This window comes from Amia ocellicauda, chromosome 6, assembly GCF_036373705.1.
Source record: "Amia ocellicauda isolate fAmiCal2 chromosome 6, fAmiCal2.hap1, whole genome shotgun sequence".
Taxonomy (NCBI): Eukaryota; Metazoa; Chordata; class Actinopteri; order Amiiformes; family Amiidae; genus Amia; species Amia ocellicauda.
The window spans coordinates 15020129-15047580 of NC_089855.1; the positions used below are offsets into that span (position 1 = coordinate 15020129).

Here is a 27452-nt window from a genome sequence, read left to right on the forward strand (position 1 = left end):
ATACAGGCGGTCTCTTAGGGCAGTGTACCTGGAGGCCACATGACAGACCCTGGGAACGCATAAGCAGAGCTGTCAGCAAGTCCAAGAGCTAGCTCTCGTGGGTGCTCGACTGGAAGGCATAGTCCGGTGGAAGGGAAATACGGTCCAAAATTTTTGTGTCAAATGGTTAAGAACTGCTTTTGTTTTTTTCATCTCTTACTAAATAAGCAGATTTCATTACAGTCGGGATGGTGAATGGCTAGTGTCTAGCTTAGAAAAATAGTGTTCAGTGAAGCTGTGTCACATAGTTTATCAGCAGTGCACTTATCAGATAGACAGATGCATCATGAATTATGAATATATGATAGTGGGGCTGTGCCAGTGCAAGTGATCTCTGAGGTATTGGATACCCACATTTACAACTTCAGTATTTAACTCCACAGAAGTGTATTCCATCCTGCTCAAACTGAGAAACTCTTCAATAATAATAATAATAATACACAACAATAATGGAGTTTTTTAAGACATTCCTGTGAGAGGAATTCAATATTGAATTATTAATATGAATATAAAATATGACTTAACCATTTTTCTATCTACCTGATTATCTGTCTCCATCTCTTGAGTTTTGTAAAACTCAAATCGTATGGATGGTCTCTTAATTTCCATTTGACTTCTATGATGTAGGTTTATTTATTGGGTTGCTCCTTCATGATGGGGAAACACTTTTGTTCTTTTCGGAAATGAATTCAAATACTTTGTTTCCAGCTTCTACTGAAAGTGATTTAATGTGGTTTTCTGAGCCAGATGTCTCATGCTACTTCAGAAAAAATCAAAAGGTGTTCCTTTACAGTTGTAATTCTCAAAGTAGTACTGAATCATGTGGCTAGAGTACTTTCATTAGTTCCAGGGGATAGCCACCTACAACGAGTGCATTGAAATGTCTAGGCAATCTGACAATGCCTTTTCTGTTGAACATTGTATAGAAAAAACTATCACTTAAATATTGTTCAATACAAAGTTGAAATTGTATGTATGTTTTTGTTCATACATTTATTTTCTAGTTCCAAAACATTTTTTTGAATAAGAAAAAATCTGTGTTTAAGAAACCTATTGCTTTATATTTCAGGGAATTCCTGAATTGTAAACCAATACAATGAAACAATTACAGTAAGTATGAACTTGATTTAGAAATGCAGTTTTCAGGTTGTCTGTAACCCTTTGCTCATGTTGCCATAATAGCTCCTTGCGATGGGTAATGCCAAATATGGTTTAACTTACTATTGCCCTGTGCTCTACTTTTGGCAATACTGCTGTTTTTGGTTCAGTTCCTACTCTGAATGCCCTAAAAAAAAAAATATATATATATATATATATATATATATATATATATATATATATGTTATTACATGATGGTTTCATTAACTGCTTTTTTACATTTATATGGCCAAAGAAGGATAACAATAGTCTTTAATTCTGCCTCTATGTAAATCTTTATACTGACCCATGACTGTTTAAAAAAAAAAAAAAAAAGTACATGCAAGTATAACGTGTACAAATACTTGGTATGTGTAAATATATATATAGCCAGTCTTTCAACACAGATAGGTCACAGTACTGCAACAACACTGCAACAGTACATCCTGACGTAGAGATGTGGAAAATACGATGATAGAATTGTAGATTAGATGTGACCTGTGTGTGTTTGCCAGGTTACAAAGTCAGACATAAACTTCAGCAACCTAATATTTGTCATTTCCACTTTAAACTAGTGCAGGCCATTTACTCATGCAAAAATACCATTATGTTCTAGAACCTGATTTGTAACGGGTACAACATAAATAATACAAAATAATGCCACATAATTGTTCCACTTTAATTATATATAAAATAAATACTTTTTTTGTTTTTCCCCCCACATCAATTACAGTGACACAATCTATTAATTATACTTTAACAAGTAGTTTAGGGTATAATCACAATCTCTGAGAAGTCTTAATGGGAAGCTCAGCTTTAACTCAAAATTCATATTTGATGATTTATATAAGATATCACCATCTTCTGTACCTCAAAACGTTCTTCTTGTTTGTTTATTTTTGTTTAGCAATTATTCCCCAAAATAATGTAGTCTATTAGCAAAGACACATTTGCCCCATGTGGAAATATTCTGAGCTGATTCTCTTGCTCATGCTGTGAAAATATCTTTTCAGCAAAGATGTAAATGAACAGTAACTGCTTTGTGTGCATTTCCTATACTTGGGAAGGTTTAATGGTTACAAATTATGACTATGTAAAAACTACACAATCTAGTTCTAGTTCACGTACTGTCAAGATGTTTGGCTCAGATAAGTGCTAGAGGAAGTTATTTAGTGGTTTGGGAAAATACATTTTAAAAGGTTAAGATGCCAAATTATTGCAGAGGATCCTTGGCAAAGGAAATGTTTATTTGTACAATGTATTCAGTCTGGGTTTACCAGCATATTCCATGTTTAGTAGGGATACCTGTGACAACACAGGTATTTTTTATATATCAAGCAACTTGCACTTTCATAATTAATAATATTTTTGTTTCAGCTATTTGAGCTCACAGGGCCCTCAACTCGATGATTATGCTTAAAATTAGAAACACTCAGTGGTACGTTGGAGCAGTTTTTCTTTTGTTCGTAGATGCCATTCAGTATCGGAAGGTTTAAAGTATACATGATCCAGGAGCTTTCCCTAAAGGAAGAGTTCCCCGAAATTCCCCTAATTCAGTCCATGTACACTGTATGAAACAGCAAATTTCCATGGAAGTGTAATTCTGAGAATGCCGAACTGCTGTTTCTCCAGGGGATTGTCCTTTCTCAATGCCGGTCCCTCCCTTTTGAAGCTCCTTCACTGGAACAAAAAATAATTACAAGGCATAAGTGTCGACATGATCTTTACCTTTTTTGGACCTCATCCCTGATGTTTTTACGGGAATATATGTAGTTTCGTTATGATCTAGCTGTTGGGTAATGCAATACAATTAGGCAAAACCTGTCCTACTTCCATATACTTTTTTATTGAGCTAATTCTCCGTTAAAATCAATAGTCATACAAAACAATTGTGATTGCAGACTCTACTCTGTGACTGTTAAACAAGTTTAATTAAAGTCTATATCTAGAATATAGTTTACATATATTCAGTACCGTGCCAACCATGCATCATGAAGTGATATTAAATTAATGTACATATATAAGTGATTTAAAACACAAGTCCAGTGTTGCTGCCAGATTTTAGACCTCTATAGTACTTCTGGGGATGTCGTCCCTCGCTATGAAATAGAAGTTGACAGCAAGACATTATTGCCACTTGATGTGCAGGTTTGCTGTAGAAATAATCAGATATTGGATAGTAGAGAGATTTTTTTTTCTGTCTGTTTGAACAATCAAACTCTGGAAATTCTGGATAGTTGGAATAGTACAAAAAGTCTCATGTGTAAGATCTTGGTCCAGTACTGATTAAGTGGTGTCTTTTGGAAGCGGAGTAGTATTTTGGTTTTAACTCCCTAGGAGCAACTCCCACATAGGCAGCTGGTTTGCAGGCAAGCGCACGGACTCTGTTGCACTTTTTAACAATGATTTTTTATTTACAAATCATTAAATATTTCCTTACGAAAAAGGCTCAAAAGTGCATTGTAAACACTTTCTCTGGTGTCTGTATGGTTGAGGTCAAAACACATTAACGAGCCGTGTGTGGTAGAAGGCCTCATTACATCAGGAATGATGATATAAACCATCACTAACGTGAAGGTTTTTTTGTGTGTGTAAGCCACATTTTATGAGTTTAGAGGGGTTGTTTTAAGTATTACAAATAGGAATGGCAGTTCTGTGAGTTAAACGTGAGTTATAGTGATGCCCAGATTTAATCTGTAACCATATTGAGAAAATAAAAAGTGTTGATATGACTTGAAATCAGATTAAACTCATATCTGAGGAGTTCACTTATTCTGCTATAGCAAGTAGGATTTGGCAGGAAACTGAAGGGCAAAGGCATATATTTACAGATATATTAAGTATTATAGTGACATTAAAAAAAGTCAATTTTACAGTTCACAATTTTTTATAGAGGTGTACTCGATTTAAATACTTTTCAGTCATTATTTTCGTGCCTTTTTCTTCACTGTTATCTCTCCCCTTCCAATCATCACATTAAGATTGTTTATGATTTTGGCATGAAGACTTGAACAGGCGGGAAACAGATTTGCAGGAGGCATGTAATTTCCATTTGAAATATCAAAACCAATAGAAGAGATTTACATAAAGAAGGTGAAAGTTGGGATTGGCAACAGAAAGAATACAGTCTGAAGGAAAACAGTTATCAGATTACTTTCTCTACAGTCCTTAAATGCTTCATGTTCTAGGTGTTCTTTTTCAGAACACAATGGCCCATTTTAATTAAATTTAAACTTTGTTAAATGTATCACCCCTAAGAAAAATAAAAAATAACCAAACCCCCGATGGAGCAAACTAATAAAGCATAATTATTTTATTTTATTTTTACGTGTAAATGCAAGTTTTACACAACACTTCCCTATTTCTTAGTTTTTCCCTCAATAGGAAAAAACGGTCTGAACATTTATGAATGTGACCCAAGATGTAAATTCTGTGTCTCGCTAAATAATTTCGGCATCAGACCTTGTTTGAAAAAACTACCCACCTTATACTATTGTTCTTTACTAATGGTAATTCCATCCTATTACTTTTCACTTGTAGGCTAAAGTAATTTAAAACATTAAATACATTCTAATACCTATCTAGTTGATTACATTGTAATGCAACATAATTAAGTCTAAACTTAATTGCATAGAAAATTGAGTAAAGTTTGCTCCTGTTGCAGAGTTGCAGGCATATTGCTCTTGTTACAATGTACAAATTAAGAAATCGTTCCAGCCAGAGACTTGACATTAACAAAAAGGAAATGTTACATTTTTTATTAAGTTTGTAAAATGAATTTGTTCTTATACAATTTTCAGCTTCTAAAACAACTCTTGTTGGGGTTGGGTGCCTCTTAGACTCTCGGATAGTGGGAACTTCGTCTTTGCCTGTGGATGAGAAAAATCTGCTGCACTGGAGTAATTTCAGATTAGTTTGGTGAGATCAATCTTCTGTTGGCCGAGACTTGATATGGCAACACGCTTGACAGTCGGTGTTCCTTATTGCATGTTGGATGTCAACGATTGGGGGGGGATACTAACTGCCATCTCGAATGAGAAAATAAGACACTGAATTTTTAACAAGATAAGTGAATTTTCAGATAATTAGTTTGGATAAGATAGTATCCTGTAAAAACCAACATCTATTTTCTTCCAAACCCACTTAATAAAATTTGATAGAAAGCAGACAAAGAAGAAAAGCCAAGTGGATTAGGAGATGCAGGATATTTTGCAGGTGGTTTTAACTTGTTATAGTGGTCTCCTGAAAGACTTCAGAAAACAAGTGATATTTAATTTATAAAAAGATGAGGCACTGATGTTTCCTCCTTGAGGGAGTTAGATACCTGGCTCAGTTTGGTGTTACGCTTCTTATCCTATCACACAAATTCTGTGTGTGCTGTTTCTTAGCAGTAACATATTTGATTTACTCCTGGATTTCTAGAGAACCTTTTTTACGGTATCACTTTAATCTGTGAAACTTTTTTCTGTCCAATTGCTGTTTAACCAACGTGTTAATCCATTAGGTGCGTGCTAGTGCCTCACTTAGCCTTTAAGAGCTGTTCTGGACAAGGAGCCAGCAGTGTAATTCCATAACTAAATATTTTTATATTGTATTGCCTTTAACTAGGAGCCATCTCATTTATCATCCCCTGCTAGGACAAAGCTAGCTATTTTTCTTTCTTTTCATGCATGTAAAAGCCATTTGTTTTAATGGCAGCTCAAAAAAAAGAAATAGTGAACCATTTATACAGCTTGTGTTTATGATTCTCAATGTACTTTTATTTTTAGTCAATACCCTGCTTTTAATGCCAGAAGTTTGACATTTTCGAAAACTGAAAAAAAACCTGACCAAAATATCCCACAACTGTCTCATTCTCTTTACAGTGAATGTGATCTAATTTCAGACAGTTGTCTGCCATAAATCATCCACTCCTCCAGAATAAGTCTAATGAGGTGTAATGTACCATTATAACTTTAATAGGTTTGTTTGATTAACACCGTGGAAACACATTTCTGAGCTGTATCTGCAAAACAATGATCTTAATTGTTTGTATACATTTCGTAGTTTTGGAAAGGAAAGACATATCTGAACTTCCCCTAGTTTTTTTAGTGTAGTGTCTTCCTTCATGTATGTTGTGTGAATGCTGTAGTTTATGGAAACTAAATTAAGTAATGGTGTACTGCACTTGGAGAGGTATACACAAGCAAGCTTATTTACGGGTGTGTGTGGGGGGGGTATTTTTCTATAAACAACGTGGAATTGGCAATAAAACAGCAATAAATTACATTTATAATAATGCAGAAATAGTATTCTAAAAACATTTAAAGATTTGTTTTTATTAATATAGTTTTTTAAAAAAGTACTTCACTTTTATAAAGCTGTCTAGTGTTAGGAATGTAATTGTGCTCTAATGTTTTAATGTCAGTATTTTGTTTACAGTGTGCCAGTACCAGTTTCCCATGTGTTGTTTACATGCTATGCTAATACAGTAGAGGATTTTCTCCATGTTTTATTTTTTATTTTTTATTTTTTTAGACTCTGAGCACTCACTTTGCTTAAGATATATAAAAAAGACTATCTAGTTAAAAAAACACATGTACATTAAAAAAGAAAGTCTTACTCATAATGTGTTGCTGTTTCCCTCTTGTTTAGCTGTACTGTGTTTCATTTAAAGTTGGATTTGTCCTCCTGGTGCATGTGTTTTGGAAATCCCAGACTCCAGAAGGATTTTTTGATATTTTTTTTGTTTGTTTTTTTCGTTGTCATGTTCCTCTTGTGGTTCCCTGATGATGGATGTGTTCTGGTTAGGAGGAAATTCCCTGATAATTTCAGCATTGCGTTTCTTCAGTAGGGATTCCCAGATGTTGCCTGTTAGTAGGAAAAATTGATAGAGAACGAGAGATGGAGAGAGCAGACAAGGGCACGTAGCTCTAGAGATGAAGCTCCAAGGATGAGCGGTTGGGTGAAGATCAGAGTAACTCTGCCGTCAGCAGGTTCCCAGATCTATGGGCTTGTTTTGTAGAGAATAACACATGGACAGTTACATGTAGGCTTTCTTGATGGGGTTTTGATTGCATGTAATGTCAAGCTTTATGTCAGGGGGTAGAGTCAACATCTGTATGTGACATTCTTGTATATATTCAAGCTTCAGATCACAAGACTGATGTATACAATATTCTGTTGTGTGTAATTTTGTTTGTGTGTGTGCATTAGTGGCTGCATATATATATACTACCATACTAACTGCAGACACACACGAGAGATTTATATAAAAGTACCACAGTCTGTGAAAGTGGGTTGATTAGTTTTTCAATTTTTTAATTAGGATTGAATGTTGAATTGAATGAAAAATTTGCTTAGATTTATGGGTAAACATTCAATCTCCCCTAGTACATAGATAGCCTACATTCTTAATTGATTCCGAACTTAATTATAAATAGTGTTTTGGAATATTCTGTTTGACCCCCTGACAATGATGTCATAGCTTCAGTCTCAATCTTCTAATTGTAATATATATTATAATAATAAGAATAATAAGAATAAAAAAACAAAAGATTTGCATCTCATAGCTACATTATTTTCTATGGGCTAATGCCATTTCTGGGTGGTCACAGACAGGATTGTGTGAATCCTGCCAGAATCTAGCTCCCTCTTTGACATCAAGGACAATTTTTTAAAATTATTTTTAAGAAACGTGACTACATTGCAAAGGTATGGAAGCTCAAAAACAGCTTTGGTTTGAATGTTCCTAGTTATTTGTATTATTTTTGGCAAATGCGTCTGAGGTCTGGAAAAGCAATTCTCACAGGGAGTCAGTTTCTTTATATTCACCTCTTTCCCAATTTAATATGTTCCTAATTAACATATATAATGAAAGATACAAGCAGACCCTTCATCAATTCTACATTCACTCCTTAATATATAACAAAATCATAAGTTCATGCAGCAATGTTTAAATGCAATTTAATCTGCACATGGAGGGATTTTGGTTGGTGCTACAGTGACTGGAAGTTGTCGGCCATCCAGTCACTGTAGTTTAATTAGTTCTACACAAAACTAAACAAAGGCATTCTTTCATACACACACACTTTGCTTGTAACTTAAACATGTTTGTAATTTGGGTTTGGAGACAAAGTGCATAACCTGGTTGTAAACCACATTAATCATGGTCTGCACCATAAACAGCTGAGTGAAGCACTTATTAAGAGAGAACAATGGGGAGAGGGGGTGGTCTCATAAATGCAAGAAGCAACCCCCTGAAGTAATGAGCCCGTGTTCGTTAGATGCAAAATATCATGTTTTGAACATATGTATTTCATAAAGGTCAAAACAAAACCCCAGCAATGAAAAATCTGTAAAAGATGTTTAATGTTCTCTTATTTTTCTGGTTTGTGTTTAGTGGGGGGGGTTGGGTTCATGCAAAAGGTTTTTCAGGTCTCTGCTGCATTGGGCCCCTTTCTATACACACACACTATATTTGGATAACTGACAAAATAACAAGAGGCCATTCATAATGAATATAAGAGAGTGTAGGCTCTGTGAATGTTCCAGTACTAGAAGGTCGAGTCTCCAACCACTTTTGATAGATGGCCTGATGAATAATGCACCTTTCCTCCCACAGACTTTTTTTGCAGTCCCCTCGTGTTTTGCTATTCAAGTTAATCTGTTTATGTTCCGACATACCGTTCTACTTCAGAAAACACATCCATCATTCTCTTTGGTCTACCTGGCCTGGGTGATGCTTGGGTGTTTCCCAGTGGACAGTATCCCTCACAGCAGGATGGCCTTCCATGCACTATTGCAACCAACCAACCGTGCAGCGGTGTTTCATACAATGTGTATAAAGTACAGATGTGTGTGTTTCCCCCCCCACCCCCCCAAAAAAAATCTCACTCACTTCCACCAGCAGAACAGAACCAAACTGAGCTCTGTATTATCACAACAGGCAACATTGTGAAGATGACAATTAAGCATCCCTTGTGTTCCCTGCATTAACAGCCATGGTTTTTCTTTGAGCAGGCCAGATGTACCAGCAGTACCAAGGCCAGGGTGGCTATGCCCCCCAGCAGCCTGCAGCTCCACCTCAGCAGCAGTATGGCATGCAGTACCCCGGTTAGTATTGCAGCTTCTTCTGTTTCTTCTCCTTATGAGCAGATGTGGATTGATCAGTGGGATACTGGGTCACTTTGTCTAATATAATCCCCTATACTCCACACGCTCCAGTCACAGTCACAGTTACAGTCACTTTACACGTTTTAAACGTCAATTAGATATTCTTAGCTTTTAATTAATTAACTTTATTCAGACTGTGAAATATGTGACATTCAAAACCTGCGGTTTAAGAATAGAAAGTCCCCCCCACCCCTTTCAAAAATAAAAGATGTGAGTGTTGAAACAGCTGGTCATGATTTATAAGAGCTGAGGTGAGGGGTGGGCAAGCTATTGGATCTGCAGAGACTTAAAGCATTGAATTAAACGTAATTTATTACATTGTATAACCGTTATAGAATGTGATCTCCTGTTTACATTATTTAAGTAGTTACATCCTCTAATCCGACTGTATTTGCTCCTCAGCAGGCTACAACCCCCAGGCCGGGCCTCCGCCCACTCCGCAGCAGCAGCAGCAGTTCCAAAGCTACAACCCGCCGACATCCCAGGCAGCCGCCCCGGCACCAGGCTTCGCAGGTCAGCAGCAGCAGCAGCCCCAGACCGCCCAGCAGTACCCTCCCGGCAGCTTCCCTGCCCAAAACTACACGACACAGGCCTCCCAGCCAGCTAACTACAACATGCCCCCTGCCTCCCAGCCAGGTATGGCCCCTACCCAGCCTGCTGGAGCCTACCAGCCTCGCCCAGGTTTCACCCCCCCTCCGGGCAGCACAGTGACCCCTCCACCTAGTGGCTCCAACCCTTATGCCCGCAACCGCCCAACCTATGGTCAAGGCTACACCCAGCCGGGCCCTGGCTACCGATAAAATCTAGGAAGAGCAACCCGTCAGTTTCCAGAGCTCAGAAGAGCAGCCCGGCTCAATGCATTTTCATCCCAATATTCACAGAATCCAAAAAGCTTTTTTTTTTTTTTTTTTTTTTTCTATTGTATACTGTTCATGTATTAAAAAAGAAAGTGGAGCACACATTTGTCACTTTTGCTTTTAAAAGAAGCATTATATGTGTCTGCAAAGGTGGGAGACCAAATAGGGTGTAGTAGGTTTTTTGTTTTGTTTTTTGTTTTCATTGGTATTACATCAACGACTTCTATTTTCTTTCAACACTACCTAAGTATATGATAAATCATTAATGGGAGAAGTAACCTGGACTTTCTGAAGGATATTACACTGTTAGCTTTAAGTTTAGATCACTGTTTTTATTTTTCAGCTGGTTATTACTAATAACTAAATCAAGATTCCACTTTGGAGCCCCATTAGGTGTTCTGTACAAACTGTAACATTCTTGGAAAGCTAATAAAGGTATTGAGATCCAGCTTGTAGTTATATATTTTTTTTTAGTCTTGTGGTTATGAAGAGTGTCACTGTGTTGAATTTGGCTTCTTTAATGGTTGTCTGTGGGATTGGAAAAGTGTTGTAATCTACATTCTTTTACACTGGAGATGTGGTTTCAACTTGCAAGAAAGCAAGCATACAGTAATTTATTTTCTTTTACAGCGTAGTGCTGGTCAAGGTCTTACATTGTATCTGAATTTCACTGAACTCCATAAAATGAAGCACATATGAATATTAAAGCTGATTTTTTCCAAGTTAACATCACCTCACAACAACCTTCACCTGAAAGTCAAATTTTCCCTGTTCACTCTCCCTTTTAATAACATGGACAAAATAATGAATTAGTTTTATACCAGTGAGTCTAGGTTGTTTCTTAACTTTGTTTAAATAGTTTTCTTTAGTGAAAATAGTGGATATGTTACTGGTACTTTGAGCTCAGTTTAATTTAATTTAATTTATGACATTCTTTCCACTTACTGTGATGTTTTTATTTACTTTGATCTCTCTGGCAACTTGGAATTGAAAGAAGTACCAACTGTAAATGTAATCCATGTACCTATTCCTATAAATAACACTGTTACATTACAAGAGCTTCCTGGGAAAACAAGATTGTAACACTTCAGTGGAAAAATAGGTGCTCTCCAACGATGGAGGTTAAGAAAAACAGTGTAATAAATACAAACCGATATGTCTGATACTTCAATTTGATGTTGACTTTGTCATGGTCTACCAATTGAGGGAATAAATTATTTGTTTTTCATTGTCAAAAATATCAGTTTAATTTGTGGAAAATGCAGAGGTTATGACATACCTCTAAAACTGTCAATTTAATTTTGCTTTATTTAAAAACAACAACGAATGGGTTTTGCTAGCACTGCATCCACTGTCCTCTTTGATCATGAGAGGGAAGTGATCCCTTCCGTCCGTGTTTACAATGTCTATATGCTTGCCAGATCAGTAGTCTCATTAATGCTAAACTGGAATGCAAGAGAAGAGCCAGCCAAAGAAGTTAAAATACTTAAGCTCTTTATTATTTATCCTGTTATGCTTGTAAATGACCACATTTTCTTAATGATTTGTTTCAAATCATTTAATATTTTGTGGCTGAAGGTCAGATGGATGATCAAACAAACTCGGGACCAGAAGCACGTCAGCGTTGTTTTGCAACAAACGCAAAACGAGACCCATGTAGTTGCTGTAAATTTTTCCATTGTATTGGATGAAAGAAGAACAAGAAACTTAAAAAAAGTAAATATTTTTTTTTATTATTGAAAATACAGATTGTAATAATCATACAGGTCAAAAAAATACAATTATAAACATTTTCCATAAAAAACAAAAATGACCGCAGCCACCACTTGTGAGCTTTGGTTTCTGTACAAAACATAGAACCCAGACAATTAAGTAATCCTGTCTCCATTTCATTAATCAATATAAAATGCAGTAACCCCCCCCTCTTATTTAGACTATATAAATACCACGCTCTGGTTTTTGAAAGAGTTTGTGAAAAATGGGAGAATGTACACTTGTAGTGATAGGTGGTTCACAAGGTTTAAGGGATAGTTTGTTCCATGATTTTGTTCATAAGGCTTCTTACTCTCCATATACATATAAATACATTTATATTGTGCAAATTGCAATTGTAACATCCTTCGGGCTACAGCCACCAACTTGAATGGCACTGATGCAAGAAGAAACTTAAGTAGGTACAAGGCTTCTGATACTGGATGGGAGATGCAACTGATGCGCCAGTACTGAGTGTCTGCTATAATGATCATCAATCCATTATTACTTGGTTAAATGCAATTTTTCATTAAGCACCACAGTTACCAAATGGACAGAATTGTACATCACTGTGCTTTTTCTGTGCCCATGTCTCAGGGGAGCGTGTCGTGACATGCCCATGTGTGAATTTGACCATCTTTACGACTCTGCTGTAGGTATGTGTTGTAAGAAATGCATTTATAGTGTGCAACACTTACTGGGATCTCTATCCATGTCAATATGAGACACATTAACTGTTCTACTGAAGCACTGTACCGTAGTCCATTCCCTAAACTGCTGATAAACCACCAGAAGGAACATTTAATACAACATTTTGATAAATAATAATATACAAGTTATCAAAATAGTTTCAGGGAGCCAGCTTCCCAATATTTTATTCTATTTACTTATGCATTTCACGATTCCTCTGATGTGCCTTTTTTTGATCACGTTTTTTTTGTTTTTCCTGTCACGTTTGATAAATAACGATGTAGCGATTTAAGTATTACATATTACAAATACACTCAATAAAGTTCTCGATGCATAAGATCTTATACACATTTTATACATGAGAAAGGCTGAGGTTTACATGGCAGGGATGCAGTTATAATAAAAGATAATCCACCCCTGATCCCTTCACCTCCTTACCGCCACCAATTATACCCATTGCCCCTTATCCTACACTTGTCACTAGACCCCCCCCCCAGTTCGTTGATTCTACCACTTTCCGGGTATTGTCGTCCCACACTCATACCAGGGCACGTAGTTAATATGAGAGTTGCCTCCTATTTGCCCAAAGTGAACCGGTTCCTGGCGGACAGATCGATAAAAACCTGACAATGAAGCAAAGGAGGAAAGTTAGCTGTATCTATGTAACTATATCTATAGCACCAACTTCTGCTTACCTTATATAGTATGTATAATAATTATTAATATTATTAAAGAATGTCAGATGGAAGGTTCTAAGGTGATGTGAATGGTTAATTGAAATGGACCTTTGGGAGAAATCTAATTAGAAAATTTCCTAAAGGATCCCGAGGGTCTCTTCCTGAGGATTACAGGCGTAAAGGTGCAACTGTCAGAAGGTCTCCTGCCGTTTGCTGAGCTCACTTACCTTCTCTAAGGGGTTGTTGGTCACCCCTGAGCACGAGTCCCGTACGACCATCTAAAAAGGAGTCTACAAACTGGCAGTGGTCTTCCCCATAACCCGTCTGATCGCCGATGTTATAATACTTCCCTAGAAACAGATAAGAAATGGATGGAGAAACACGATCAATATAGCAAATTCATATAATCTACTCAAATCTAACCTATTCCAGCTTTTCAATATCAAATCTGCAGCCACAAGGACTGGCCTTTAAATAATACATTTAGATGGAAAAGAAAACAGTCCAATAAAGGTATAAACAAATAAGTACTTGCTTTTACCGCTACATTTATTAAATACGTAAAGTTTTCTGACATTCTGATTTTCAGGCAACACGGGGGTAGTGCTGACCTGTGAGGGAGTCACTCAGATAAATTTTATATCTCAAGGAGTTGCACAGCTGGACGCCCACAAACTTCCGATACCAAGTTCTCTTCACGTATTGCTTTCCATTGCACTCGGAATAGGAGTCAGACTTGAATGGGAACTGTGTCCAGATCGCATCTTTTCCTATATGAAACAAATAGTTTTATCTGAGGTGAATGCAGCAGTCGTTTCATCCTTTGATTACTGATGTACAGTACAGGTCAGAATTATTGGGATTTGTACAAACATTATACTGGTAATCCTATATACTCTTACAGATGTGTACTGGGGAAACTGATAGAATTGTTGTATACATAACTCGCATGCAAATCACATACATGTTTATGGTCATGGATCACAAACATTTATTACCTTTACTTAAGTGATGAAAAGGGGAAAATATGCAGAACATATGGTGAAATACCTCCACCATCATCATCATATGAATGTAGGTCTTATGTTATTTCTTTATCACTGGAGTCTGCTTAATGCTTTTGTCAGAACTGCCAACAAATACACTGCTTTTACTTGGGCTTTTTGTACCATGCTGATTGTGTTCAGACTTTGGGAAGACCGTCATTTTTTTTTTTTTTTTCGATCAGATTCTTAATATAACAGAAAATAAACAATTAAAATCAAACTGTTTAGTAAACATTACAAATAAATGCCACCTACACTAGATAAATGTTTCAGTACCATTTGATTTTATTTAGTTTCATTTGTGTGTCAAAAAACAAGTTTTCATTTCATATTGCTTTATATAAATATTTGGACTGGCAAGCTATCAGGTGAGCAGCAATGTGTGGAAGAAGTGAACTCATACAGAAAGAACATTTCACGGTGTGTTTAGCCTCAGCAGACTATCTGCTTGCCAGGTTCTCTTATTAGATTGTCCATTAATTCATCACGGAAAAATGTGTCAGCTGGGACCACCGAACCAAGGACTTACCTGAGAGGTTTTCACTCACACGGGGGTCCGCTGCAGGGTGGAAAGTGAGACAGGAATATTTAATTAGGAATTAGGTGAGACTGCACTACATTCAAGAACAGGAACGTTAATCTATTTGACACAAACTCCAGGAAGGCGTTTTAATGAAAAGCTAATCGGATTGAGCTCAGTGTCCTTTTCACAGAAAACAATCCTTTACCAAGGGCATACGAGGTCCATCCAAAATTAAGTGCAGGATTCTGTCCCAAGAACTGAATTATTTTAATTGCAGATACATTTTCTGTGACTATTGATTGTTTTATTACTAGTTAAAAATATAAATACAATAAAAAAGTAATTGTGCATAACTATATACAAACAGTACACAATGTGCAGCTATCTAGATTTCATTTTATTTAAATAGCTATTCTAAAACTTTTAATCACAAATTAGATGTTAGATTGTTAATCTGGTGCATAAAAATAACATGCAATGATACTACACTTTACAACTCCAAAGAAACTCAGACATTGTTTTGCCTGGCTGATGTATTACAAGTGACTTTTAAAGGTGATCTATATCAATTCCTTATTTCATCTTCAGTAAATATTCACTGAAAGTTCCTTTAAAAAGTAGCAGTGGTAACTGAGCTGGAAAAGCCTGATCAGTTGGTTCACAGCACAGTGAGACCAGGTGTTATGGACTGAATCTGAGCTCAGTCCCCCAAGGTTCAGCAGTTTGGCAACATCTAAATGTTGGGTTTGCCAGGGGAAAAGAGGAATTGGCTAGACAGAGGAATTGGAACAAACTCATCTGCTTTCAATCTCCTTTGCTCATGTGCTTTAGTAGGGAGATGAAATTGGAATTGGAAAATTGAAATTGGGGTGAATAAAATCACTCAGAAACTATATATACGTACATATATATTATGCAAGCTAAGAGACCAGAAAGCTGTGAAACTCTCCAGATGAGAATTCATCTGGCCTTCAGTTTTAGCCAAGCTTAAGAATATGGAACGACACACTGAAATCATTACATGAATAACACATAATTAATTATACAGATCTCCGAGAGAGTAACTGAGAGTATAATTTAATAGCCACTGCTGGTAAATTGCAACGTGTATTACTTTGCATGAGGTTGGCCCCCTCGTTAAGTTTCTCAGTAGAACTGAGCATGGAATCAAAACAAGTGACACGCTGTGAGCCTGGTTGCCACAGACAAGCTCTTATTCCCTAACCATCACAACACATCCTGCTTAACTCCAGTTTCATTTGGAGGTATGGGCATACAAAGATCCCCTTCTAAGGCTTTTGACGGATTTACTTTACAGTTACTTCAAATAATAAGATACAGAGCATGTGCTGTATCAACAGTCCTGTGCTGATGGAACACATTATTGCATTCTATATGTTCAATATGTTAGTGTGTTTCATACTAACAGTTATTATACCTTAACAGGATGGAGTTGGAAACCTTACCTGATTCAGTGCTGAAAGACACTGCATCACTGACTGGGCCAGCTCCAAGATCATTAAGGGCTTTAACTCTAAATTCATAACTACAAAAGAAAAAATATATACATATGAACATACATACCTATACAGTTTTTGCAGCTCTCCCATTATTACATTTCTACCCATTTTTAAACACTGCAGCTTATTGTTTATTACAAATAAATTTAGTTTCATTAAATTCACTTAATTATATATACAGTGCATGTCATGAAAATTAGGACATTCATGTTCAATATTATGGTAAGCAAATTTGTGTTAATTCCTTCTCCAAAACACTGACACTGGATATTTTTATTGCCCAGACAATGCCTTCAACGAAAGCTAGGACACTCCCTTAATGATTATCCCTTGTGTGATGATCAGATGTTATGATCATCCCTGAGCCAGTAGACTAAGTTCATAGGAAACACGGGTTTATATTGCATCTGTAATATACTGCCAAATTGTCCCTTACTCAGTCACATAAACAAAGCGAAAGTGAGGAGGCTCTTCTCTAGACCTCAGCCTGCAAACTCTTCTCAAAACAAACCTCTGAAAACCACAGATTCCACAGGGTATAATAAATATAAGTCTATGGTTTAATGGACTTGGGTTATTAAAATTATTATGAGGATTTTTAAAATAGAAAAAAAAAAAGTTTCCATATGAAATGGGAATGTAAAATGGAGTGTCAAAGAAAACAAGAATAAACACGGCTGCCATTGGCAAGCCATACAAGCCGCAAAAAAACAAAACAACTATTAGTACTGTACTTAAAATAGTAGCCCTACATGATGAATAATGTCAATTATATATGAATGAAGAAATTACATTCATATCGCTTTCAATTAGGGAGTTACATCTGTTATTTTTGTAATTACTATGTAGATTTAAAAAATGTTCTGACATGTTACAGTACAGAAACAGCACATATTTAATTACTTTCATAAGAAGCCATTATGTTACTGCTTGTTCGGATTAAGATTTGGTTAATTTAAAAACAACAAAGCTTGGATGCAACCAAGCTCTGATTCTGGTTGTCCCTACTTCACGTGTCCTGTGGATAGACATAGTAGCTCCATTGCTTTTATCTTTAAATAAATACATTTCATAAGATATGCTATTATAAGTCTACTAAACTACACCTATGGGAAGTTAAGATTTAAATCTGTGAAGCACTGGCAAAATGGGGAAGCTGACAGGTCTGTGAAATTACAATATACAATGTTTTCTTTCGTGATGGAAAATCAAAGCAGCTTTGACGTACTCCTGTAAATTCATTCGTTTCTCGGGGCAGCTGATGGGAAACATTACAGATCATATTTGGCACGGTCTGTGTTACTACTCAGAAACACCCGTGGAGCCTCTGTGGTAATTTTTCGCAATGACGATTTTGTGGGGGAAACAGGTGTGATGTGTGAAGCAAATAGGGTGGACAACTACTGTAGCACAATTTGGCGTGGCTTGAGGGTTGCGTCCTCTTTTGATTTTATTCTTGTGTTTCGTGGTTTTTAAGCTCAACCTGAAAAGTGTTTCAAATCTCTCACCCCTGTGTTAGTCCATATAGCTCCTGAACAATATGCAGAGAAAACAGAATACTGTATTCCGTGTAGAGTAACCACTCAGTCACGTTTTCTGGTCAAACCATGCTCTTTAAAATGTTTTCCCCTTGTCCTTTGTTTGTTGACTGATGCTAATGTCTGGTCTGTCGGGGTCAAGCTGATTCATTACCAACTGGTCTTGTACCTGTAGTCATTTAAATGGTGCAGGGCTCTGTCCCAATATTGCATAATAACTGGATTGAGACCGAATAGCTGAAATAGTGATTTTAACTCTGAAATATCGACACTTGTCTAATTTGATTCAGTGATTGTACAGAAACTGGGTAATATTTATTACAAAGTAATTTATGATGTGTTGATGTGGATACATTTATGAGGAAGAACTAAGTTTTTGGGTGGATTATTTTATTAGTGGGGCCCACCTGCCCGTATGCACCTGAAGATATGTCAAGACAGACGTTGTTTCTTTTAATGAAAGTAGGCTCAAGGCTCTCAAGTCAGTTTCTCTGGCAGACCTATCACTCTGGTCAATCTGTGTTCCTCACTGTCATAGTACCTGCTGTTGGGTTTCAGGTTTTCCACAGGAGAATGGGTCTGGTTGGTGACCACGATGGATTTCTCTTCACCCTTTGGACCCTTTGTCGTAGAGATTATTTCATATTCTACACAAGAAGAAAACAACATTTTTTTTAATTTCACCTGGAAGAAACTGTCAATGAACTACTGCCAGAAAACATTTAGCGTTCTAAAGCAGATGATTGTAAGAGTTCAGTTTTATTTTCAGAAACCACTCAATTAAGTTCACCAATTTTTCATTAAAGAAAAGAAAATGTAGATAACATACACATTTGACGTCCAAAGTAAAAGCGTGAACTTGTGTTTGAATTCAGGGCTCCTATTGTCTAAATTGCATTTCTTTTGTCCATGCAAGCCTCACTGTTACTTAGTAGAACTAAAAAACTACTTTGAATTTCCCAGACAAAGTAATAGGATTTCATTGAAATGACAACTTCATATTTGTTTTAGAAATTGAGATAATTTATCAGCATTCTATTGTATTATACAGTACCTTACAAAAGTATTCAGACCCTCACACAGTTTTCACACCTTGTTGCTTTAAAACTTGCAGTCATGACACTTTGAAGTAGGCATTTGTGTGTTATATATACAACTTAATCCACACATTAAAAGTAAAATCTACAAAGAAAGGCGTAAATAGATCATTAATATGAAATAAAATAAAAATGCAAGAGTATTCAACACCTTTGCTGTGTGTAAGCCTCAACTAATTCATGTGCACAAAATTACCTTAATGAGTCACACCATTAGTGGAATGGCCTCTGTCTGTGTGCAATACTAGTGGTTCACATGATTTCAGAATAAAAACACCCGTCTCTGTGAAGTTCCTTGGTCAGGTGATACATTTCGAGCAAAGACTCAACCATGAATACTAAGGAGCTTTCAAAGTAAGTCAGGGATAAAGTAATTGAAAAGCAGACCAGGAGAAGGGTACAAACAAATATTGAAGTTTCGGAATATCCTTGTGAACACAGTCAATTCAATCATCAAGAAATTAATGGTGTATTGTATGAACCAGACACTGTCTAGATCAGGTTGTCCCTTCAAACTGAGCAGTTGGGCAAGGAGAAAACTGGTGAGGTATGCCACTGTGAGGCCAACAACAACTTTGAAAGAGCTACGCAGTTCAATGGCTGAGATGGGAAAATTGTGCTTCAGTCAACAATATCCAGAACACTTCACAAAACTTGTCTGTATGGCAGGGTGGCAAGACTGAGATCATTACTAAAAAATAAACCATCTCAAAGCACCTAAGGGATCCTGCAAAAAATGTGACAAAAGATGTTGTGGTCAGACGAGACCAAATTGGAACTTTTTGGTCTAAAGGCCAAGCGTTACATTTGGCGCAGACCTAACACAGCACATCTCCCAGTCCACACCATCCCTACAGTCCAGCCTGGTGGTGGCAGCATTGTGCTATGGGGATGCTTCTCCTCAGCAGGGATTGGAAAGCTTGTTAGGATTGAAGGATAAATGGATGGAGCCAAGTACAGGCAAATACTAGAGGAAAACCTATTTCAGCCTGTTAAAGACTTCAAACTGGGGCAAAAATGTACCTTTAACTTTCATTGAATCTTTCCATATTGAATAATGGTGAAAATCCTAAATCATTCTTACAAGAAATCGACCTGGTGGTACTGAAGGCCCTACCTGTAGCTGAGTCATTGTCCACTTTCTCCCAGTCCAGGATGACGAAGGAAGGGCAGCCCTCCACGGTCACCACGGTGAGGTTGGAAGGTGGGTACTTGGGCGGCGCGGTGATGTTCTGCTCAGTGGCTTCCTCATCGGGGAAATAATTGAGGGAGTTTGTGATGGAGCAAGGCTCGTCTGGCTTCTTATCCACCTTATACACCACATGAGGTGCTGGAAGCAAGGAGGAACAACAAGAGCACGATTAATGAGTAAAAACTTTGTATTGCGCTTATAATTTGTAAGTCGCCTGGATATGGGTGTCTGCTAATAAATAAATAATAATAATAATAATAAAATACACACATGGTTGGAGGAAGGCTGAATGGGGATTTGCATACTATACCTATGAAGCGTTTCTGTCCCAATGAATCAACTTCAGATATAGGATGGGAACTGAAAATGGAAGAGTTGTCACCCACGTCAAACCTGCTGACTGTAATAAGGAATTAAAAGTGATTAAATTTCATATGATGATGATCATTACTATTATTTATTTTTAGAATATTTCCACACAATACATTCCTGGTCCTTACTTCTGTGTATTGAAACACTAAAGAATTTGATTTCATTGCTGAAACAACATGATAGTGAGAAAGACTAATGTGATTTAGGTGGATTCCTCATTCATCATCAGATTTTGCTGACCCCTAGCTGTTCTGGATGCTAGAGGATTTTTAAGCGAAGGAGCCTGGCCTGTTTCCCCCCTTTAGACCCCAGGATTGGCCCTGGCCCATGCAACACTACCTGGGAGTCCCATGACAAATCTGGAGAATTCACATCTCAATTACCATTCACTACCGGAGCGGCCGTCGTTGTTGTCTGTCTCCTCTCTTGTTTGGCAGGCTTTGCAGTCACAGGAGGGAACTGTTTCTTCATAACAGAGTCCTTGATAGGTGACCGTATTGGGTCTGTAAAATAAATTGCATTTCAAAATAAGACTTTTGTTTCATAAGGCTTGTCCAATATATTTTCCCCCTTTGAGGCCCTCCTCCACTCTGTGGCCTCTAGCATGTCTCCTGTAGCAGCTAAAAAAATAATAATTGAGGAATCTTTATACATTTTAAGAATGTTTTGCAATAGTGTGTGAGTATCATAGTGCTTCAAAGAGAACCGTTTCCTCAAAATACATACCCCATCCACAGTTTTAATCACAAATATATGGTTTATATAAATGTCTCCATCAAAAATGTCACTAGACAAAAAACTAACAAAAAAACAGACTGGTAATTCCAGTAATGCCAGGTAATTCTGGCAGATTGTGAAGAAAGTGAAGACATCTGCCTTACCTTTGTTGCTGTGTTTGTCATCTACTGTGTTTGGTTTCCTGTTGTGTGAAACAGGCCTCTTTGCAATCGAGCCTGAGAAGTAGAATAAAACAAACCTTTAAAAAGAGATAGCATTTAACATAGAAAGCTTTTATAATACTAAAATGTAAGTCATTCTAAAGGGCTTTTTTGTTAAAACCAAATGCTTTGATATACCATTGATATACAGTGATAAATGCCTTTAGCAATAGCTCCTCTAGATGAGATTTAGCAAAGCATAATACCACCTGAAATGTGTGTGTTCCTAACCTTGTCTCTAAAGTTAGAATAATAAAAAATCCATTGTTATAAGCAGTCAGATTTGTTCGTATTATATACTGCTAGAAAAATAAGATTGCATTTCTAACGACAAATACATAAGGTTCAGGGACGAAATTATAAAAACAAAATGGTGTTAAAACAAAGTGTTTAGCTGCAAAGGAGAATAAAGACCATGATCGCTTATAATAACATAAATATAACATATAACATCAGTAGTTATTGTGGGTCAAGGACCCAAACGCTGTGCCTCTTTCTTTAACAGTACATTTAAAAGCAGGAAAAATCAAATTGTGCATGTGAAATGGTCTGTCCTGTAATAATAAACACAGTTAATTGACCAAAAAACAGATGTTGGCTTTACTTTGAATTAACCACAGAAAAGTATTTCTGTAGCTTGGAGCTAGCAGTAATCCACTACCACAGTGACATCTGTAGAAAGATACGCTGTGTATGGATGGAGTTATTGCCCTTGTCATTCAGAGTGATGAGGTGGCCCAAACTTGTAGTCACAGAAAAGTTTTTTTTGCAAATTCCTCTGAAATCATGCAGTTTGCACAGTGCATCTTTTAGACAACTCCAAGTTCCAGAGATACCCATCAGCATGTCTCCCTAGCTATATACCTGGTTGTTGAGGTTTTACTGGAGTGTCAGGTTTAGTGGAACCATTACTAAAAGAGTTGGGAGTGCCACTGCCAGTATTTGAAGGCCGGTGCCCTAATGTGTGAAATAAGAGAACAGAAAGATCTTTAAATCTTCAGATTGTTTTTATCGCAGTACAGAACCAAGACATTAGAATCAAAGTTGTGTCTGAATTCTGGGGTATCACAGTTCTAAAAAACAAATAAAACCTTATTAAAGGAGAAAGAAAAAAAAAAGATCACAAATCAATGTTCCCCCAATATGGAGCAAGTATGTATTAATCAGCTCATCTTGCCCTTTCATCTAGAACAGAAGTGTCTAGGTCAGTTTTCAGTGTGACGATAGCTTTCATCGCTCCCACACTCTATGACATGAGCTCTGTCAGCATCTGATTTAGTGAACAAATTCATAACTCTCCAACTCTCCTCAGAATAATCTTATGCACGGTGATCCACTACTGATTCATATACATTGAAATGGAAGACGTTATTAAACAAAGTGCATTAAAGTGTCAGAACAAAAAAGGAGAAAGAAGGAAACAGTTAAAATGAAATAATGTCCTGCAGATCCTGTTAATAATAACAGTGAAGTACACATATTGCATTGCCTGAATAGCATTATTAAAAAGACAAGACGGGGAAAGCACAAATTATACAGGCTGTTAGCAATGAATTTTCATTCAGCTTTTGCAATGCGAGAGCTGTGCGTAGAACTTATATCAAAGGTCCTGTTCTAACTCCAGCTGTGTGACAGCCATTCTGGCACAGTCTTCATCTGCAACGTAAAATATCTTGGTAAGAGGAACAATGGTGCCTTTCTGAGAAGTCCCTGAAGAAAAGATTAGATTTGAATTTGTGCATTACACAGTATATCAAAGGATGAAAATATCACACACTTAACAATGAACAGAGGCTACTTAAAAGCTTAAAATGAAAAGCAGCAGAAAGTTGCCACAACAATCCCAAAAGAAACACTAGGAAAGGAAACCATGAGAGAGGACTTGAATGCAACTAATTTTATGTCAGACTTAATTCTATAAAATGTATACATTGCATTCCTAAATGTATATAGAAACCTGTTCCCAATTAGTTTGTATTACCTCAAGGCCAAATACATCACAATCAAGGTATTGTTACTGTTCCAGAAATTGTACTTTGGAAACAAAACCCACTGTGTAAAAATGTGTTTGATTCTGGACTGATGTAACAAATATGTTATATCATAAAAAATGTTTAAACACTAATTTTAAAAATACATGATTTGTATTATGTTTCCAAAATTAAAGTTAAAGGACAGAGAACTCTAAATTGGTAACAAATTCTAGTTTTACATTATCTTACTTTTAAAATATATATATAATTTGTAGATTTGGATCATCACTCCCAGTAATCCTTGAGTCAATGTCAGCAAAAACACTCAAGAGTAACACTGACAAGCCATTATCTGTCTAACTATGGGGGGCCAAACAGGCCATAATACATTGGATTGCATGCATACTATATTGGTTCACAACTTCACATGCACACTATATTGGTTTGTGTGTGTACTAGATCGATTTGCACAGTATAGTGGTTTGTGTGTGTACTATATTGGTTTTAATGCACACTATAGTGGTTTGTGTGTGTACTATATTGATTGTTCATGTGACTCAAGTGGGTGGGGCAGGACTAGGGATGAAGGGAAATTAAGGCGGAAGCAGCAGTGTGAGCTTTGTCCTCAAGCAACACATTACTGAATGATTTAACCATGTCATCTGATCAAGACATTACAGATTACTTTTTAAGTATGAATGTATGTTTAGTCCCGTAGTATGGTGTCCATATCAGGACATCCTCACTCCTCAGAGTCAGCTGTCAAGCATCACTTAGTTTTGCGATCAGCCCTCAGTCATCACTCATATTTGAAATCACCCATCGGGTGTCACTTATCATGCTTATTTTATGTCAGTTCACATGCATCACTCCAATTTAATATCAGGTGTCACTCGAATTTTGTTAAAGGATCAGGAGTCACTCAAAATCAGTGTCGGGTATCAGAGTGTGTTTTATCTGGGACTTAATTTAATAGCCAATCAAATGGCTGAACCGTATTTACGCTTATTTCATTGGTTACAGAGAATGTCAATCAAGCCAAGATGCATGAAAGAAGAAGACAGTGGAAAAGAGGCATTTTCCAGGCTGTTAGTACTGTGTGAGTACTAATGAGTTGCCTAATTAGGAAGTCTCCTGTGACAATATTACTTAAGGAATACAGAATATAAAGCTTTTAATGCAATTATCAACATTTAATTCATTTTTCCATTGTATACGAGTATAAGAGTAAACATATTAGCTTTTATGAACATTTTACCACCATTTGAAAAATATGGTCCAAATTGTCCATTGAAACACCTGTCAAATATACAGAATGTAGTCTAAATTAATAATAATAATAATAATAATAATAATAATAATAATAATAATAATAATAATAACATAAAACATATGTTAATATTTTAAATGTAGTATTACCAAACATATTTGTATTATAACTAAAATATCCACCATATAATCAGCTCGGAGTGAATAAAAAATAATACAAATGATTGACTTCCCTGTAACCAATTAAATCAGAGCAAAGTAAATTTGATTGGCTATTAAGTCCCAGAAAAAACACACTCTGATACCCGACACTGATTTTGAGTGACTCCTCATACCTGACACAAAATTCGAGTGACACCTGATATTAAATTGGAGTGATGCATGTGAACTGACATAAAATAAGCATGATAAGTGACACCCGATGGGTGATATCAAATATGAGTGAAGACTGAGGGCTGATCGCAAAACTAAGTGATGCTTGACAGCTGACTCTGAGGAGTGAGGATGTCCTGATCTGTCCTGTGATAGGCGTGTACTGCAGTAATGATAAATACTGCACCCGCTATGATGCGTTGGGTCTACTGCTTGAAAAACCCTGCAAGCCTTTAATACTAATCCACACTTCAGATGTCCCACATAGCCTGTCTACATTAAAACATTTGATTTGCAAACTGCCCATTACTTAAATAAGAGTTGTTGGATATAACTAAGTTCGAAACCGTCATAAAAAAGCCCCTCAATTGCCACTGTTGTATTAGCTGGCAATGGAGCATTATGCATTTTGAAAATATACGATTACATTGATACATATATTTGTCAGCATGCCTGTGGACCACTCTGAGTTATTTCATCTTTACAGCAAAGTGTTGTGCTACATAATTGAAACGTAAAACAAACATGTTTCAAAAAACATCGTTTAGAATTGTCTGCTAAATGCACACAGACCCCCAGAAAGCTTAATACAATCTGTGCAACTGAAATTGGTATATCATGGAGGAACATGCAATCTCCGCCATCATTTAACTAAGTTTAAATTATGATGCATTATTAATTAGGCTCAATGCGTCGATTGAGTAGAACTGAAAGCAGCGCACTGGAAATGAGCCCGTGTTATTATGCAGCTCCGTATTAACTCTGCAAAATTCTTTGCAATCGACCCATTATTAATTGTATTATTATTAATAATAATATAAAGAAAAATATAATTCCAGTGTCGTTAGTATTTTCTACTTTCAGTATAGTTTTTTAATGTTACTGAACACTGGGGTATATTCAAAGGGTTACACAATTCGCTATTTCTGAAACTTTTTCTGTATTGAATAACATACAAATTAATGTTAACATGCATACGTCACTGCGCAGTTTATTATAAGTAAGGTGCTTAGGAAGGTTAACGTTTCATGCAAGCACAATCAATAAAAATAAATACAACTATGAATACTGTTCTAGATTACTTACACTCACCTAAAGGATTATTAGGAACACCTGTTCAATTTCTCATTAATGCAATTATCTAACCAACCAATCACATGGCAGTTGCTTCAATGCATTTAGGGGTGTGGTCCTGGTCAAGACAATCTCCTGAACTCCAAACTGAATGTCTGAATGGGAAAGAAAGGTGATTTAAGCAATTTTGAGCGTGGCATGGTTGTTGTGCCAGACGGGCCGGTCTGAGTATTTCACAATCTGCTCAGTTACTGGGATTTTCACGCACAACCATTTCTAGGGTTTACAAAGAATGGTGTGAAAAGGGAAAAACATCCAGTATGCGGCAGTCCTGTGGGCGAAAATGCCTTGTTGATGCTAGAGGTCAGAGGAGAATGTGCCGACTGATTCAAGCTGATAGAAGAGCAACTTTGACTGAAATAACCACTCGTTACAACCGAGGTATGCAGCAAAGCATTTGTGAAGCCACAACACGTACAACCTTGAGGCGGATGGGCTACAACAGCAGAAGACCCCACCGGGTACCACTCATCTCCACTACAAATAGGAAAAAGAGGCTACAATTTGCACAAGCTCACCAAAATTGGACAGTTGAAGACTGGAAAAATGTTGCCTGGTCTGATGAGTCTCGATTTCTGTTGAGACATTCAGATGGTAGAGTCAGAATTTGGCGTAAACAGAATGAGAACATGGATCCATCATGCCTTGTTACCACTGTGCAGGCTGGTGGTGGTGGTGTAATGGTGTGGGGGATGTTTTCTTGGCACACTTTAGGCCCCTTAGTGCCAATTGGGCATCGTTTAAATGCCACGGCCTACCTGAGCATTGTTTCTGACCATGTCCATCCCTTTATGACCACCATGTACCCATCCTCTGATGGCTACTTCCAGCAGGATAATGCACCATGTCACAAAGGTCGAATCATTTCAAATTGGTTTCTTGAACATGACAATGAGTTCACTGTACTAAACTGGCCCCCACAGTCACCAGATCTCAACCCAATAGAGCATCTTTGGGATGTGGTGGAACGGGAGCTTCGTGCCCTGGATGTGCATCCCACAAATCTCCATCAACTGCAAGATGCTATCCTATCAATATGGGCCAACATTTCTAAAGAATGCTTTCAGCACCTTGTTGAATCAATGCCACGTAGAATTAAGGCAGTTCTGAAGGCGAAAGGGGGTCAAACACAGTATTAGTATGGTGTTCCTAATAATCCTTTAGGTGAGTGT

The 27452-nt window shown here is 36.9% G+C and overlaps 2 protein-coding genes across 11 annotated transcripts in view; one reads left to right on the forward strand and one right to left on the reverse strand.

The window, feature by feature from the left end:
* tfg (trafficking from ER to golgi regulator) overlaps positions 1-10635 on the forward strand; it is a 45526-nt gene extending 34891 nt beyond the window's left edge. For 2 of the 3 annotated variants that reach the window (XM_066706244.1, XM_066706246.1), the window contains 2 exons: positions 9178-9270; positions 9733-10635. In XM_066706244.1, the coding sequence (XP_066562341.1) occupies positions 9178-9270; positions 9733-10130 (491 nt within the window). In that variant the 3' untranslated portion in view covers positions 10131-10635. The remainder of the gene's footprint in view (positions 1-9177; positions 9271-9732) is intronic. The other variant, XM_066706245.1, reaches the window with a different exon arrangement.
* Positions 10636-11899: 1264 nt separating this feature from the next.
* abi3bpa (ABI family, member 3 (NESH) binding protein a) overlaps positions 11900-27452 on the reverse strand; it is a 45706-nt gene continuing 30153 nt past the window's right edge. For 6 of the 8 annotated variants that reach the window (XM_066706247.1, XM_066706248.1, XM_066706249.1 and 3 more), the window contains 11 exons: positions 22397-22489; positions 21476-21547; positions 20978-21097; positions 20533-20622; positions 20148-20360; positions 18475-18580; positions 16342-16421; positions 14882-14911; positions 13918-14076; positions 13534-13656; positions 11900-13252 (listed from right to left, as the gene is read on the reverse strand). In XM_066706247.1, the coding sequence (XP_066562344.1) occupies positions 13137-13252; positions 13534-13656; positions 13918-14076; positions 14882-14911; positions 16342-16421; positions 18475-18580; positions 20148-20360; positions 20533-20622; positions 20978-21097; positions 21476-21547; positions 22397-22489 (1202 nt within the window). In that variant the 3' untranslated portion in view covers positions 11900-13136. The remainder of the gene's footprint in view (positions 13253-13533; positions 13657-13917; positions 14077-14881; positions 14912-16341; positions 16422-18474; positions 18581-20147; positions 20361-20532; positions 20623-20977; positions 21098-21475; positions 21548-22396; positions 22490-27452) is intronic. The other 2 variants (XM_066706250.1, XM_066706253.1) reach the window with 1 other exon arrangement.